The 17,512-nt window shown below is 36.7% G+C and overlaps 1 protein-coding gene across 4 annotated transcripts; it reads left to right on the plus strand.

Annotated features, from left to right (window-relative positions):
- Positions 1-3,274: 3,274 nt before the first annotated feature.
- On the plus strand, positions 3,275-16,871 carry slc6a11a (solute carrier family 6 member 11a). Of its 4 annotated transcripts, XM_048199415.1 has the most exons (14): positions 3,275-3,784; positions 4,455-4,589; positions 6,656-6,796; positions 7,336-7,423; positions 7,686-7,818; positions 8,020-8,154; positions 8,293-8,396; positions 11,942-12,066; positions 12,448-12,560; positions 12,657-12,794; positions 13,208-13,310; positions 14,994-15,094; positions 15,176-15,346; positions 15,719-16,871. In XM_048199415.1, the coding sequence occupies exons 1-14, from the start codon at positions 3,559-3,561 to the stop codon at positions 15,833-15,835; spliced, it is 1,830 nt and encodes a 609-aa protein (XP_048055372.1). In that variant the 5' UTR covers positions 3,275-3,558; the 3' UTR covers positions 15,836-16,871. The 4 variants fall into 4 exon arrangements, with proteins under 4 accessions (XP_048055372.1, XP_048055373.1, XP_048055374.1 ...); XM_048199416.1 differs by lacking the exon at positions 4,455-4,589 and having other exon boundaries at positions 3,277-3,784; XM_048199417.1 differs by lacking the exons at positions 3,275-3,784; positions 4,455-4,589 and adding an exon at positions 5,502-5,547.
- Positions 16,872-17,512: the final 641 nt, after the last annotated feature.

The raw sequence follows: 17,512 nt of genomic DNA on the forward strand, positions 1-17,512 counted from the left end.
CATATTGCTAATGCGATAAAAGTCACCAAGTCATCTTATTCTGATGAAGCTACGATTTTTAACATTTCAAAATGTACAATTTTTTGAGGGCCAGAGGGTTGAAGGTAATAGGCCTACGTGTCAGGTATGTTTTGTGGTTTCATAGAAGCGTAACATTAGTTTGGTTTGCCATGGTTTATCCTAATTTGTGTTCATAATCATTAAATTAATCATAATACCCGACCGTTAATTAAATGAGTTTATACTACGTTACCTTCTCTCTCTGAACTCTGAAATAATATCCGACCAATGCTGTTTCTTGTGACTTTTCTCTCTTTTAAATTAGTTGTTGGCAGCAACTCGGAAACAACGGTGATTACCAGTTAAAGGTAATCATCTCTAAGATGGACTAATTTGGCCAGTCACGCTACAAAGTGTGTTTTATTAATAAAGGGAGTTCTAGGCTTCGTCTCTGGAAAAAAGAATTGTCAACATTTTGAGTGTAATAATGCTGACGCTGTTTTAATTTTAAAGAATGTGTATCAATATCAAATGGAGTCAATGTAAGGCTGCGTCCATAGACATCATATGGCTGCGTCCTCCGGAGGTCGCATTTGTCGGCCGCATACGTCATTGAGGCGGTCTCATTTAATAAAAGTAACAGTTTGCAAAGTAAGAAAGAAATTACGAGGAATAACAGCCAATTTTATTACGGTTACTTTTCTTAAATAAGACATCCTCGATGACGTATGTAGCCTTCAAATGCGACCTCTGGAGGATGCAGCTTCCGAAATGAGACTGGTAAGAAAAATGAGATGGAAAAATCGACTCCGATTTCGAACACCACTTGTAAACAATTACACAAACCAGCACCGTATAGCAGCCACCCATAGTAACCACAACTAATCATTGTGTCTGCGAGTTGCAGACAGGCAAGCACTCAAATTTTTGAGAAATAGTAAAAATCCAGTCAGCTATATTCACTGCCGTCCATGGCAAACGGGTAAACTGACGCCATTCTCTCTAATCACACTCACTGCGGACTCGAGCTCTCGTTTCAAACAAACGCAAATGGTGCCACCTTGTATTTCATTTATTTGTTGAGTAGCCATGTAGATAATGTACAGTTCAAAACCTTGTTGGGGTTTATTTGTGCTGACTGTACATTATCCTTTTTATTTATTTACCCATTATTAATATTATTTACAAGCTGGCAGAACGCTGCTTATGTATTATGATAGATTGAGGTGAGACTTGTGCTGAACTAAGCAGTAAAGTCACTTTGGTAGGAAATGTTTGACACAAAACAGCTTCAAGTCCTGAATTATCGGATTGAAATGCATATCCAGAGATAAGATATTGGCTTTCAAACCATCTACAAGTCTGGTTTGAATTGGATTTGTAAACATTAGACATACAGAACATCCAAACATCTGTTGTTTCTGATTTAGCTAAATTGCCTTCATTATTGTTTTTGGACAAGGTATTGACAGCTATGACCTTTGTGATCATTTAATGAAGAACAAGAAGATTAGCTTTCTTAAATGACTAAACCCAGGGAAGCCCAATGTTCCTTTTCCCATAAACAAGATCAGGCTGGAATGTTTCGAGGACAAGTAAATATTTATTGTTTGTTTTGTACTTCATTTTTTTCTTTTCTTCAACTCTCTCCTCACAAACACTGTCAGTTTTATAAAAAATTAAGGTTTTCAAATGAATAAGATTTCATTTTAATTTAAAAAAGAAAACAGAATGTGGGCTTGTGCTACAATCAAGTGCTCTGACCTCTAGGCTGAGCAAGATACTCTTAACTCAAAGATTTCATGATTGACAGGCATGGCTTTAGTAATTCTAGAAGAATTTGCCAAAGGTGTTGAAAAGGTGGTAAATCACTCATGCACCAATTTAAAGCGTAATTAAATTATCAATACATGAATCATTTTTGTAATATGTTTTGTAATATTTGTTTTGGTTACCCAACAACAAAGCTCTTTCCTTGCTTTTCAGTGTTGGTTGATCTATCTGGCAGCTACAGGACTCTCGGCATTTCTTGTGTGTTTAAGTCAAAGTGCTGGTAATAAACCAGCATATTACTGAAATACAAATTTAATTTAATTTATTTTAATACTAAATACTTGAAATATCTTGAAGAATTCTATTAGATCTGATTACCATTGGGACATTGTTCTCACCACTCTTGACGTATTTTAGAGATGATATCCACATTTTTACCCACAGAAAATATTTAAAATGCCATGTTGTACCTTATTTGATACATTAGTTAATAAATGTCATGTTGAGTTAATGTATGTAATACAGTGCCTTCTCTAAGATATTCTTCTCATGACTAAATGTGCTACACACTTATAAAATGACACACAGATACATATATATATATATATATATATATAAAACACTCTGCCTGATGGGAAGATGCATTCCAAAGACTCTAGTCACTCTTAAATAAGAGATCAGTCCTGAGTTATATAAAATTCTGAGTTATAGAAGCTGTTGTGTAATGTTCCTATTATAGCCAATCATTGTGATGATATAAGCATGAATGTTGTAACGAGCTCAGTAGTTATCGCACAAGTTGTCACAAGTTATTGTGTTAAATATAACTTTATATAAAGCATTATATAAAAATACTCAGTTTAGGGTTAAGTATAGTATGCTAACTTAAAGATGACATCCATTATTGCCATGCTTTAGTCTTACTATTTTTAAATTATACATTGTCAAGCTTTTGTGAAATTTAACACCAAAGGTTAGGTTTAACAGAGTAAATTCATAGAGGACCCCTTATTTATTAAATCATGCACAAATCCCAAACAATTTCTTGAGTCAATTTATCATGGTTGTGAAATATTGGGATTTGTAAAATGGAATTGAAAAATTATGTATTTAAATAATATTTATATATATGTCTTAACATGGTATTGGCAGAATACTATGACATTGTGTGCTTTCAGGACATAGCTGTAATGTTTCTAAAGGAGATACACATTTATATTTCTGTTTTATAGAAGTATAAGTTTAATAGCCTTTTTAGTTTTAGCCTACATGAAATATAAAGTTCTGGTCTAATGTGATTTTTAGAGGGATTGATCATTTAGATAAAGAGAAATTAAATGTTTTTTTTCTAGTGATAATCTATAGTGATTTTTTTCAAACACACATATAAATCAGTGAAAAATATAAAACGGTTCAGAGATAATGACTAGCAGCTGTCAGGTTACTAGAGTCAACAGATCAACCCCTCATACCATCCATGACCAAAAGCTGAGACTCTATCATGCCGGTAAAGGGCATTATAGAAGAATCGCACAGGTCACGACTTGACTGACAGCATCCTTTGAAGGGTAGCTACACTGCTGAGAAGAAAAGTTTTTATTAAAATGCCTGCAGTCGCAGAACTAATGGACTAAACAGAATGACAAGTTAACACATCTCTACTCTCCCCCTCAGGATAAAAAACCTGGCAACCTAATCGCCTGCCGCCCTCCCTCGGTAATGCTTAAAAGCTGTGGTAAAGAATCAGATATTCACAGCGTCTAGACTCGCTTCTTCGAATCGTACATGCACACCTACATAAGCGCTGACAGACACAGACTCCCACACATAAACACTGTGAGCATGGCAGACACCTCCACCAGGCGGACAGGGAACCAACAGACTGATCTAAGTCTTGAAGAGAGAGGCCAATGGGCAAACAAGATTGAATTTCTGCTGACTGTAGCCGGAGCTATCATTGGGCTTGGAAATGTCTGGAGGTTCCCATATCTTTGCTATAAAAATGGAGGAGGTAAGTAGTTTTGGACAATACACCTGATAATTGCTGGTAGAGTTGATTAGGGCTTTGATTTTACTTGTGATAAGGTATCAAATCATTGCCTGATTTTTTTTTTTATTATTATTTACATTGTACTTCACTATTAAAAAATGACTTTAAAAAGAGATTAGGATTTTGTTTGTGCTATAAGCCTATCACTTAATGTATGGAATTTTGTTTGTCAGTTTACATAATAAATTACTGTGATTTTTTTTGTATACTGTGCACAGTATACAACCAGTTAACATCCGTCATATGCAAGTTGCTTTTGTATTCCATTAGGTGGCTAACTTTAAACATAAAAATCATAAAAAATACAAAATGTTAAACATTTGTGTTAAACACTATTCTATATAACATTTTTGAGGTTAGGATTACTTTTATAAATAATTTTTTAATTTATATATGATCCTGATGTTCTGTACTTTATAAAGTAAAAGAAATGAATGTGATGAGGTCAGAACGTGTTCAATAAAAACAGTTATATCTCAAATTGAATTGGGGGATTCCACAAGAAACCAAATGATACTACAGCAACGGAGTATGTATGGTGTGGGATGATAGTTATACTGGACACCATGGACCTCCTGTAGGTGTATGTAGGACTATATACTAAAAAATGAGATTTCTCTTAAATCCAAAGGGGCTTTTTTCATTCCATACGTCCTGTACCTGCTTACTTGTGGCATCCCGCTTTTTGTGCTTGAGACATCTTTGGGTCAGTACACCAGTCAGGGAGGCATCATGTGTTGGAGAAAGATCTGTCCTCTTTTTGAAGGTGGGTTGCTCACTTATCAATTAGTATGGTTATGTGATGCTTCTTAAGTAGTGGAATGTTGTACAGATTGTAATGCAGATTGCAACTGCATTTTTAAAGTTGCAGAAACTAGTTATCACCTATTAGAAACTAATTTAGTGACCCCCAACACCAATCTTTTGTTGCTAATTGTTAAAATAATAATAAAATATACTAACAAATGCTTAAAGTCCCCGTGATGAAAATCAAGTTTTTAATGTTGTTTATATGTCTATGTGGTGTTTTTAAGATGCTTTAAGACAAACCATGTGCTGTGCAAATTCATAGTCAACATCATTGCTGAGTATTTTTCTCTTTAAAACTGCATTAAACCGAAGACAGTCTTTGAAATCGCTGGTGTTTCTGAAGCCACAAACAACCCTGTAACCAATCACGTCAACGTGGTGGCGGGCTTCAGCATATCATTAACTGACAGAGTAAGGGAGTCTCAAAAAAACATTATCCCAGTATATTTTTCTGTTGATATGAAATCGGGTAGATTTAGCAATAAGGTTATGATGAACTAGGCTCTATGCCTTTCTCCACTGACGTTCTGAGTTGTTCAAAGTGTTTTAAGGATATTGATTGTTAGAAGACAGCTATCTTCTAATTGTAAACATGGTTTGGGTAGCATTAGCAATACGTTATGAGCTGTTTGATTTGCCTGGAAAATCCAGCCTCACCACTGTACCAACGGATGAGTCTGGGGTGCGTTTCCCGAAAGCATCGTTGGTGAACCATGGTCGTAAGTCCCATTGAACTCTATTGGTAACGACGGAACTTGCGACCATAGTTCGCTTTGGGAAACGCACCCCTGGTCGGCCATTGAATCAATTCGATTTCTAGGGCGGAGCAAATCCGAGCAAACAGGAAGCGGAGTAAACCAATCAGAGAAGGGCGGATATGACGTTAGCAAAGCGACAAGAGAGTCAAGCGAAAAGTAAATAATTAATGTGTTTTTGGTCATTTAAAACTGAATTCACGGCTGAATAGAACAAACTCTCGGGTCTCCAGTGCGCAATCGTTTTTGATATTGAAGGGACTTTCGCCGCACTAGAGTGACGTTATTTGCGTCACTGAAATAAACGAATCTGATTGCACGGTACGGTTTGGAGTTGACTCGAATCGCGACGGAGGGCGGACTGACCAGGGGTGCGTTTCCCAAAGCGAACTATGGTCGCAAGTTCCGTCGTTACCAATAGAGTTCAATGGGACTTACGACCATGGTTTACCAACGATGCTTTCGGGAAACTCACCCCAGGGGTGCGTTTCCCAAAGCAAACTATGGTCGCAAGTTCCGTCGTTACCAATAGAGTTCAATGGGACTTACGACCATGGTTCACCAACGATGCTTTCGGGAAACTCACCCCAGGGGTGCGTTTCCCAAAGCGAACTATGGTCGTAAGTTCCGTCGTCACCAATAGAGTTCAATGGGACTTACGACCATAGTTCACCAACGATGCTTTCGGGAAACGCACCCCAGACTGATATATCTAGAAGATATATCAGTCTGGCCTTGTCAGACAACTGTTTGATAACATAGTCAAGCAAAACGCTATTAATTACCGTTATGTGTACGACGTTGTAAAAAGCGATACCATTTGTGAAGCGTTTACCTCAGGAAGTTGACCGAGTGGATCTCGTCTGAGCTCGTGCGAGTGAGTGGAGGCGGGGCTAATTATCATATTCATAGATCCGTGTATATTAAATAAGACAAGGGTGTAGAGTTACATTCAAGCTATTTTAAGGCATTAAGAATTTTTTTCACAGGAAAAAATGTTTAAATATGTAATTTTGGTGATCAGAAATTAGTTTTAAGGGATAAAATAATTGACTACAGGGGGACTTTAACTATATATTATTACATTAAACATTGTCCTCTAGCTCTAGTATATATATATATATATATATATATATATATATATATATATATATATATATTTTTTTTTTTTTTTATTGCATACCATATATTACATTATTTCTATTTTACCTCAAATCAGGTAACATTTGTTTAAAAATTTAGTACTAACGTGACTCCTTTTTTTCAGGAATGGGTTATGCCAGTCAAATGATTATTGTCTATGGCTCAATCACCTACATCATCATCATAGCCTGGGCTTTCCTGTACCTTTTCTCAGCCTTCAGTGTGGAACTACCCTGGGCCAGCTGCAACAATGTGTGGAACACAGGTACATTTGCTTGAAGGTCATATATACAGTATGTATGCTTTGTATTACATTTACTTGTACTCGTAGGCTAGTAGGCTGGGTTTTTGATGGAGTGCTGGCTCTTCAGTCTTTTCCAAAAAAGTTAGTGACAGTAGGACATCTAACTTTAGTTTCAATGTATTCTGGTGGACTTTTATTCAATAGAAATATATGTTTTCATTTAACCAGTATTTTCACAGTTCATGAATTTATTGATTCAGAATACATATATATATATATATATATATACAGCTAGTTATATATTTAGATAATGTATGGTGGCGCCTCATGTGGTACTTTACTTTTTGCTTCACATGCACCACTTTTACCAAACTTTGATGCTTATGCCAGGATTGGGAGTGGGATATGTATAGAATATTGTATAGCCACTATATATGAACCAGATGTTTAGTGAAATTTATTATAGTATTTAATCAGATTAGGTCTGGGTTTATGGGTTCTTCAGGAATTTTGCTATATGTTGTATACCTTTAACTATATTTGTATCTCTTTGGGTTTAGATGCTTGTATTGTGCTTAGTGGGAAGAATTCAAGTTCAGAGTGGACGTCTCCTCTTAATGCCACTTCCTCAGTGATGGAGTTCTGGCAGTGAGTTAAATCAAAATGCAAAGAACATAGGCTGATAATAAAATAACAATTCATATTTAATTAACATTTTAGAGAGTCTGACCAACATAGAACATCAAACCAGGCCAGAATTACTATTACAATGTTTTTTATTGGACGTGTGCCATGCAAATATCATGGTATGAATATGTTTCGCTTGTGTCTTTCTCTCATAGCAGTTCATTTACATAAGATAGCCTACTCACAGTTTTATTATATTGCTGTACACTTTCTGTATGTTCAGTCACAGAGTGTTGCGGCTGTCTGGTGGAATAGAGCATTTGGGCACAGTAAGGTGGGACTTGGCCCTTATTCTTTTACTAGTCTGGATCGTGGTCTACTTCTGTATCTGGAAAGGCGTCAAATCTACTGGGAAGGTTATAGTCTTTAAAAACATCCATATTACCTTTCATTAAAAAGCTATGGGCATACAAAATGTGCAGCAAATGGCTTAAATAAGTAAAGAATTTTAAATCTTTTTATTACCAGTAACAGAACAGACAATTTTCAGCATGAAATACTCAGACACTCTATATTATTTTCGATTAAAAGTCAATTAACTGCTGTAATGTTTACAGGCAGTCTATTTCACAGCAACATTCCCTTATGTAATGCTCCTGATACTGCTCCTACGAGGGGTCACTCTACCTGGTGCCATCAACGGCATCCACTATTATATGTACCCAGATCTGACACGACTGGCTGACCCACAGGTAAAGACGTTAGAGAGCCTAAAATGAGTTAATAGCAAATCTATACTAACTTAATTGACCATCACAATACATACTGTTTGCTTATTGTGCTTTTTTGTTACTTTTTCTGAATTGTCTTGTTTTTTGTATGTTTGTAAGGTATGGATGGATGCTGGTACTCAGGTCTTTTACTCTTATGCTATATGTCTTGGATACCTCAGCTCTCTTGGTAGCTACAATCAATATAACAATAATTGTTACAGGTGAGTGTGCATTATATGAAGCATAACATTTTATTTGGAGTAATAGAATTTATTGATTTCATATGTAGTATAAATTGAAAGTTATTAACCCTTAAACGCATACCTCGGGTCTTTAGTGACCCGGGATGTCATTCACTACCCTCCTCCTCATTCATTTTTTAAAGTTAGACTTCAACCTTCTTGGTATTCCTCAATCGATTCATTATAAAGAATATAACATGAAAAAAAAAAAAATCATAAAATTATAAAAGAATGCCTATTTTTAAATTCATTTTTTGTAAAAATTGTATAGGGTCGCTAACGACCCGAGGTGTGTATGAGTGTACGTATATATTTTTTTCTGCACAACAATAATTGAATCTTAGATGACGGAATAAGTGCAATTCACCTTTATTCCACAAGGTGGCAATGTCTGATACACAATTTTTTTTTTTCATGTTATATTCTGAAGTGACGACTCTTTCAGACAGAAAACGAAATAATAAGGAAAACGAAATAATAAGAAAAACATGAAATGGCTCAGCGATTTACTGCAGAGCAAGTACTGAACGCAATCAAATATGACTGTAACTGTCACTGGATGGATCTGGTGAAGCTGTTAGCGATCGAAATATTGATTTTGAAGATGTTGAAAATTATATAGTTCTGAGAATATGTTTAAGATTGTGAATAGGCTCATATTCGTAACCTCAAACATAAAACTAGCCCATTATTTGCTGAATTTACTGGGAAATGAGCTCTGACGAGGACAGTGATGATGGCATAAAATATCTGCTCAAACCGAGCCCTTTCAAGCTCCAAAAGGTAACAAAATATGCTTTATTTTACTCTTCTATAATTGTTACTCTAATATCAGAGGAGTTTTATATTATCGCGACAGGTAGAGATCCTTCCGTGTTAGATATAGATCCGGGTCGATAAAGACCCGAATATGTAAGAATGATTGATGAAACAGTCATGCATTTAAGGGTTAAATTGAAAGAATAAGACCTTTAATTTTTTTTTAAAAACATATAGCACAATTTCCACAAAAATATTAAGCAGCACAACCGTGATCAACTGTAATAACAATAAGAAATGTTACTTGTGCAGAATATTAGAATGATTTCTGAAGGATCATGTGACACTGAAGACTGCCGTAATGATGCTGAAAATTCAGCTTTGCCATCACAGGAATAAATTACATTTTAAAATATATTAAAATAGAAAACCTTTGTTTAAAATTATAATAATATTTCACAATATTACTGTTTTACTGTGTGGTACAAAGCAATCTCAGATTTTTTCAGGAAGAAGGGTCATATTTATAGACATAGGTCAAACAACAATCTCCAGGATGGCTTGAGCATCCAATCGTACGACTTAAGAATCAAACTTTACCATGTATGGCATTTCAAGAAAAATAATAACAAATAAGAAATGTATGTGCGTAAATGTGTGTGTGTCTTCAACTTCTGGTTGCATGTGAGTGTCAGTGTGTCCAAGGACTACTACTTCTTGTTTTGTCTAGGTAGGTACATGATGTGCACAATGGAAAATTCCCAAGACACAAAGAAAGTCAAAAAGTGAAGCCCAAGAAATAAGAAATTATTTAACAATGGCCACTTTAAATCATTTATGATTTAGTGCGTCACTTTAAAGGAAATTGCTAAAGCTGTTTTTTTTTTTTCAAATAATAGCAAGCAAAATCTTAACACATAATCATAATCTAATACTGTGATCTATAGACTATTCCAAGATTTGTCTTAATCATTCCCTGTAAGGATTGTAATATGCATAAAAGCAGTAAAATCATCAGTACAACCGGAAACAACAAATAAAGGTACTTCGCCTAGTTAGAGAACCTTGCGGTGCGTTCCAAACGGGATATATCGCCCTCCGAAGGGCACTTCGGAGTGAAAACAATCATGGCCGCCATATTGAAGGGTCATTCCAAACCGTAGTGCTCAAAACTGGCCACTTCAAAGGGCCCTTCGGAATGAAGGATTTCGAAGGGTATAACTGATTAGGGCATAGGGATGAGCCCTTCCGAATGGAATGCAGGGATTGTCTCATCCTCTTACCCCAGTCATATGCTTCAGGTTGATCAACAATTATGGTTTTCATGTGATTTATCGCTCTGACTACACGCTTTGTTGAAAGGTCACATGCGTTTGAAACATTCACAACTCCATTATTACAAATCCATAGCTGAGGTCCTCCTCTGTGCCAGTCTCCTAAAGCTAAAATCTTCATGATGGTGATTGGCAGGGTGCAGGTCTGATTGCTTTTTACATCATTCATGTTGATTGTCTTGGCAGCATTGTAAGTTAGAGGGACACTGGACCAGACGCTGTGTATGGCATGACAAATCAAACAGTCCTTGGTGTCCATGGTCTCCGCCATGGCAGCAGACAGAGCACAGACAGTATTCCTGAACAGAATTTCCTTAAATGGGTGGTGTTGTATCCTCTCCAGCTTTGCCCTCTGGTGGCAATTAACAGAATCGTGGTCAAAGTTATTGTTACAAGTTCCATTCTGCAGTCCACAAAGTGTTAGGGGATTTTTCTCCAACACTGCATGTCACTGAACTGCTCTCTTCTCTGATCCTTCCGTGGTCTCCTTGACGTTGTTATGTTGGTCCAGATTAACTAATCAGATCGCATATGGACGTAACGCTGCGTGTTCACCTCCTTTCCGCCCATATGTTTACTCTCCTAATTAATCTGAACGTCCCCCTTTTGCCTCTCTGGACCTTTATCCCAATATGTTTTTGTTCCTTTCCATTTACTGTACGACTCTTTCATGTACCTATAATTCCACTCTGGGTCTCCCCACCCCCCATTAATCATCGAATTTGCACTTTCCATATCCCCTGGCTTAAAACAGCCTTCTTTGGAAAAAGGATCCAATTTTATTTTTCCACCCCAGTCCACCCCTTTAAATTTGATAAATAGGGTTCAGTCTAATATCGACAATTATTTCTAAACATCCAATTTCGGGGTGTCTCATCTTGTATTGGTCTTGATATCTTTTGAACCATCCTTCACCTAATCACAATTTTGATTTTTAATTTGCCACACCACACCAAAGGGGTCTCTTTATAATTCTTTAATTATAATTATTCAGCAATTTTATTAATTCGTCAAACGGAATATTCCCATCAACACTTTGTTTTCCGTTAGAGCGGATCTAAACGGATATCCGTCAGAGTGGACCTGCATGGATCTTCCTCGCACTGGAGGGATAACCAAAATATTTGTCAGGTAGCTGTGCGTTTAAACAGTACCCTTACAGACAAATTTTCCTGGACTAACTCTTAGAGCTCCATCCAAGGATAACACTACCTATTATGAGATGAGATCAATCAATCCTACCACCACAGGAAATTATTTAAAAAACAACTTACCTGTGATGAAGGATGACCTCTCAGTCCCGTGTTTCTTGGGAATATCCCGGACGAGCCCCCAAACTGTTAGACCTGTTTGCTGTTTTTTTTCTTCTTTTGAGCCAGTACACAATAGACACAATAAGCTAATGTTAGTGATGTGAAAATGTTCCTACAGGGACTCTTTCTACCTTTGCTTGCTGAACAGTGGAACCAGTTTTTTGGGTGGATTTGCCATTTTCTCTATTCTGGGTCACATGGCACAGGAACAGGGGGTGGACATATCCCTTGTGGCTGAGTCAGGTAAGAGAAAACATTTTAATTTTTCTCTTGAAATATTGCAACATACCAAATAAATGATCAAATTGAATTTTCAATGGAATAACATTGTTTTAAAACGGTCTCATTGTCACTGCCTTAATTTAATCGTCTTTGTTAATCAAAAAAAAATTAAGCAGACACTATCTATTACTTGTCATCCTTATAGATTTCAGTTCACATTCCCATTGCAAGTGCCATTTTCAGTTGTGGCATTCTGTCTTAATAAAATAATTTAAACTCAAATCAATATACTATCTTTATTAATTCATTTAGTAGCTATGTAGTTAGTGGGATTATGTATGAATACTGTAAGAGGCTCTAGGTGGTATTGGTCTTTGTACCTCCTTCCTTGGCTGTCGTTAGGTCCAGGACTGGTGTTTATAGTGTACCCTCAGGCGGTGACAATGTTGCCATGGTCTCAGTTCTGGGCTGTGTGTTTCTTCACCATGATCATCCTCTTGGGCTTGGACAGCCAGGTTAGACCCTCTTCTCTTTCTAAACCTAACATCTGTTGCTTTGCTCTCCCCCCTGTTCCTGCCTCCCCATCCAATGTCCTTTCTTGTGTCACTCAGTTTGTTGGACTGGAGAGCATAATGACATCAGTGACAGACATGTTTCCCACTGTGTTGAGACGTGGCCACAGAAGAGAGATGCTGCTTTTAGGGATTTGCCTTGTCTGTTACCTGATGGGCCTCTTCATGATCACAGAGGTGGGCCAAAGACAATTCAAACTGGAATATATATATAGTATATATTAGGGGAGTAACAGTACATGTCTTCATGCCGAACCTTCACGGTTTGGTGCATGCAGTCAGAATACAGTCAGTCACAGGCGATCCACACTCCAATCCAGAAGGGGGTGTGCACAATAACACAACGCTGTTTGCTAACCACCAAAACAGGAAAAGTGTTAAAAGTGTTATAATTGGGTTTTTTTTTTTTTTAAAGAGAGAGACACAATTTGTTCAATAAGCCACTGTTTAATAAAATAGAAGAGAAAAAAAGCAATTGTATGTTTACTATTCTCATTCATGTTAAAAGAATTGTAGTCCATGGCTTTGCATTTTGTTTATTAGAATATCATTTAAAATCTTAAAAAGGTATCCTGCTTTATGTTTCACAGGGTGGTCTGTTCATCATTCAGTTGTTTGATCATTACGTGTGCAGTGGAGCCACTCTCCTGTTCCTGGCTACTTGTCAGTCTGTGGCCATTGGCTGGGTATATGGTGAGTAGTCTACATTTAAATCTGCCTTAAAGGGATAGTTCACCCAAAAATGAAAATTTGATGTTTATCTGCTTACCCCCCAGCGCATCCAAGATGTAGGTGACTTTGTTTCTTCAGTAGAACACAAATGATGATTTTTAACTCCAACCGTTGCCGTCTGTCAGTCAAATAATGCTAGTGAATGGGAACTTCTACTATAAGAGTAAATAAAACTTGCATAGACAAGTCCAAATTAAACCCTGCGGCTCGTGACGACACATTGATGTCCTAAGACACGAAACGATCGGTTTGTGTGATAAACCGAACAGTATTTACATCATTTTTTACCACTAAAACACCACTATGTCCAACTGCGTTCAGCACTCGCTTAGTGAGGTCTGATCGCGCTCTGACAACGGCAGTGATGTCTCGTGCATATTAGTGGTGGGCGATACTGCAAAATTTGGTATCGATCCGATACCAAATACATATAGGGTCAGTATTGCCGATACCGATACCAATACGATACTTTTTACTTAAAAAAAATAGTGCATGATAGCCTATATGCAAACATATGGATGAGCCAGTTGTTATCTTAGACAACAGCTCAATATAGGTGTTTACCATGCTAGACAATAGACGTTATTAGCACACCGTTAGGCTGTAGACCTATTTTATAATTTTAATAATTATTATAATTAATTATTTAAATTTAAATCAATTACATTTTTAATTAATTAAATGAATTAAAATTAATAATTTTAAGTGTTGTTTTACGACTTTACATATTTGCACAAGTGTAATCTAATGTTAGAGGGGGGCGGGCGGGATAAGTGAATATAGCCCAGGTCTAAATGTAAGAATTAAAGTTAGTCAGGTTGCTCTCAGCTTCGCAATGTCTTACTCTTGAGCAATCTCACACTAACTAATGCTGAAGATGCGATATGACATGACTAACATAATATTAGCCTACTCTTACAAGCTACCTGGGTATTCTCTGCCTCTCTGAAATGACTCTCCCAACGAACTCCCAACGGTTTGTAGTGTTGCCACAGTATCGAATGCTCTTTTTACACGTATCACAAGTTGCAGTATTATCATTTAGTGCTGTAAAATAGCTCCACACAACGCTTCTCTTCCTCTCGGCCATCCTGATCTCTCACTCAATGTGCTATCAGCTTCGCTCACTCAGTTCGCTGCTCCTCGGCGCGTTGTGTCAGTGAGTCACGTGACGACACAACAACGAATCACAGCAGAGCAGCAGGAGGGGGAGGAGTAGCAAAGTGGGCCAGGATGTGAAAGCAGCATTTGCTCAGGATTGTAGAGGTAGAAGACACGAGCAAAGTATAATGAACGCAGAGGAAGAGATATTTAAATTGAAATATCGATTCAATTACAATTGTATTGATCTGATACCAATACCAGTGATGGCATCGATACTATCGATATTTAGATCGATTCGCCCACCCCTAGTGCATATACTTCAATGAGAGCGAATGATTATAAGACTGACAGACATCAACGGTTGGAGTTAAAAATCATCATTTGTGTTCTACTGAAGAAACAAAGTCACCTACATCTTGGATGCGCAGATAAGCAGATAAACATCAAATTTTCATTTTTGGGTGAACTATCCCTTTAAATTGTACTTACTACTCTTTAATGGCACTTTATGTGCTTAAAATGGTGCTGTCTCTCTCCAAGGTGCTGACCGATTCTATGAGAACATAGAAGACATGATTGGCTACAAACCCTGGCCTGTGATGAAGTATTGCTGGCTCTATGCCACCCCCTCTATCTGTGTAGTAAGTGTGTTTATATATAAAATCATTTTCATAGTACATACATGTTCTGATCAAACCTGTATTGTCAATTATGTCCTGTAGGGCACCTTTATTTTCTCTCTGGTCAAGTACAATCCCCTGAAATTTAATAAAACATATGTGTATCCATGGTGGGCATACGGTATCGGCTGGTTCCTGGCTATATCCTCTCTCTCCCTCATCCCCATCAACATGTTCTACAAACTGTACAAGGGGAAAGGGACCTTCTGGGAGGTAGGTGTTGTCAAGGTGTTGTCTCTCTTTCTCACCCATATTTAGACTCACTAAACATGTGTGGGTCTCAAGGATTAATAGTCATTAATAGTCAAGATTAATAACGGAGAAAAAAAAAAAAAATATATATATATATTATAAAAAATATATTCACAGGGTCATCTAATTTTATTATCTAATACATTTTATTTTATTTTTTATTTTTGAACATTTTATTTCAACAATATTATATAAATGTCTGGAAGTATTTCTGAAACGTTTAGCAGAACCAGCAGGCAACTGATCCACAACAGGAATGAATTTCTTTCATTTCCTATGGGATGAAATATAATAGAGATAACTTAATAATGTTTTTGTGTGTGTTGCCCTCAGCGTCTCCAGTTGGCTAGCACTCCAGCAGAGGATCTACCTCAATCTCACAGACCTTCACCACATCATTACACTCTGTCATCCTGTACAGACAGAGAAAAGACCCCCGACAATCTTTAATGCTCATCTGCCATTAAATCAATTCTCCCTAGATATTAAAGGGTTAGTTCACCCAAAAATGAAAATTCTGTCATTAATTACATGTTGTTCCACACCTGTAAGACCTTCTTAAGATCTTTGGAGCCCAAATAAAGATTTTTTTGATGAAATCTGATAGCTGTATGACTCTTCAATAGACAACAATTTAACAACCATTTTCAAGGTCCTGAAAGGTACTAAAGACATTGTTAAATTGGTCTACGTGACTGCAGTGGTTCAACCTTAATTTTATGAGGTGACGAGAATAATTTTTGTGCGCAAAAACAAAACAAAAACAACAAATTTATTCAACTATATCTTCTGTCCTGTGTCATTTTGCTACGTTGTTTACGTCCAGTGCTTCCAGGTTTCTACGTCTGAACGGCGGCTCAGTATTGGCTGAAGCTGATCACGTGAGCAGGACGACGCATCCGTGTGATGCTGGCGCAGGAGCCGGCCAATAACGAGAGGTTGAACCACTGCAGTCACATCAACCATTTTAACAAGTACCTTTAGTACCTTTCTGAACCTTGAAAGTGGTTGTTAAATTGATGTCTATTGAGGAGTTATCTGATTTCATCAAAAATATCTTAATTTGTGTTCCGAAGATGAACGAAGGTCTTATGGGTTTGGAACAACATGAGGGTGAGTAATAAATGACAGAATTTTCATTTTTGGGTGAACTATCTCGTTAAACCACAGTTCAGTCAAAATTAAGCTTTTGAAGCTTAAACGTGTGAATTCCATTGAGTTTATAATTTTGCAGAAAAAATATAGTTATGTGCCCTAGTGAAAGTTCAATAAATTAAAAAGGCAAAAGAGTAACATAAGTAAACTACTGACACAACTGCCTATTTTCTCCCTTCTGCATACAGATAGTGCCTTGTTTTTAACTATATAAAACATTTATGGTAACACTTTACAATAAGGTTCATTAGTTAGATTAGTTAACTACATTAGTGAACATGAACTAATAATGAAGTGCACTTCTACAGCATTTATTAATCTTTGTTAATGTAATTTCAACATTTACTAATACATTATTAAAATCTTGTTAACATTAGTTATTGCACTGTGAACTAACATGAACAAACAATGAACAACTGTATTTTCATTAACTAACGTTAACGAAGATTAGTAAATACAGTAACAAATGTATTGCTCATGGTTAGTTCATGTTAGTTAATGCATTAAGTAATGTTTAACTAATGAACCTTATTGTAAAGTGTTACCACATTTATTTATGGACAGTAATCTATTAGTGCTGTTTATGAGCTCAAGTTTTGACAAAAGATTGTTAGTCTCATAGGGAAAACTGAATCTCACCTCATATTTGCAGATGCAGACACTTTTACTATGCACACACATACAGTATGTATTGCCTTGAAGCGTAGCGGCCATGATGAACAGCATTTTGACAGCTGGCTATTCTCATGGGACAGGTTATTAGAGATATGCTTTATGATCTTCTCATGCAAGTTAACCTGTTATGAGATAAACTGAGCCTTCAGGCATTGTTTTAATTTGATCCATGTTAAGAGCTTTATTGATATTTCTTTCAGTGATATTCAGTGTTTCACATTCCTTGAGGGCATTATGTAAAATGTGCTTAATCAGCACCATGGTGTTTGGAAATACAGGTCATGGACAGGGAGATAA

The sequence above is a fragment of the Megalobrama amblycephala genome, linkage group LG8, assembly GCF_018812025.1.
Source record: "Megalobrama amblycephala isolate DHTTF-2021 linkage group LG8, ASM1881202v1, whole genome shotgun sequence".
Classification (NCBI taxonomy): Eukaryota; Metazoa; Chordata; class Actinopteri; order Cypriniformes; family Xenocyprididae; genus Megalobrama; species Megalobrama amblycephala.

Excerpts from the sequence above, each read along its gene's own strand:
- slc6a11a (XM_048199415.1), top strand. The coding sequence starts at position 3,559 with ATGCACACCTACATAAGCGCTGACAGACACAGACTCCCACACATAAAC. Across the intron at positions 12,561-12,656 it reads TCTTGGGCTTGGACAGCCAG|TTTGTTGGACTGGAGAGCAT; the intron begins GTTAGACCCTCT and ends TGTGTCACTCAG. Across the intron at positions 15,347-15,718 it reads GGAAAGGGACCTTCTGGGAG|CGTCTCCAGTTGGCTAGCAC; the intron begins GTAGGTGTTGTC and ends TGTTGCCCTCAG.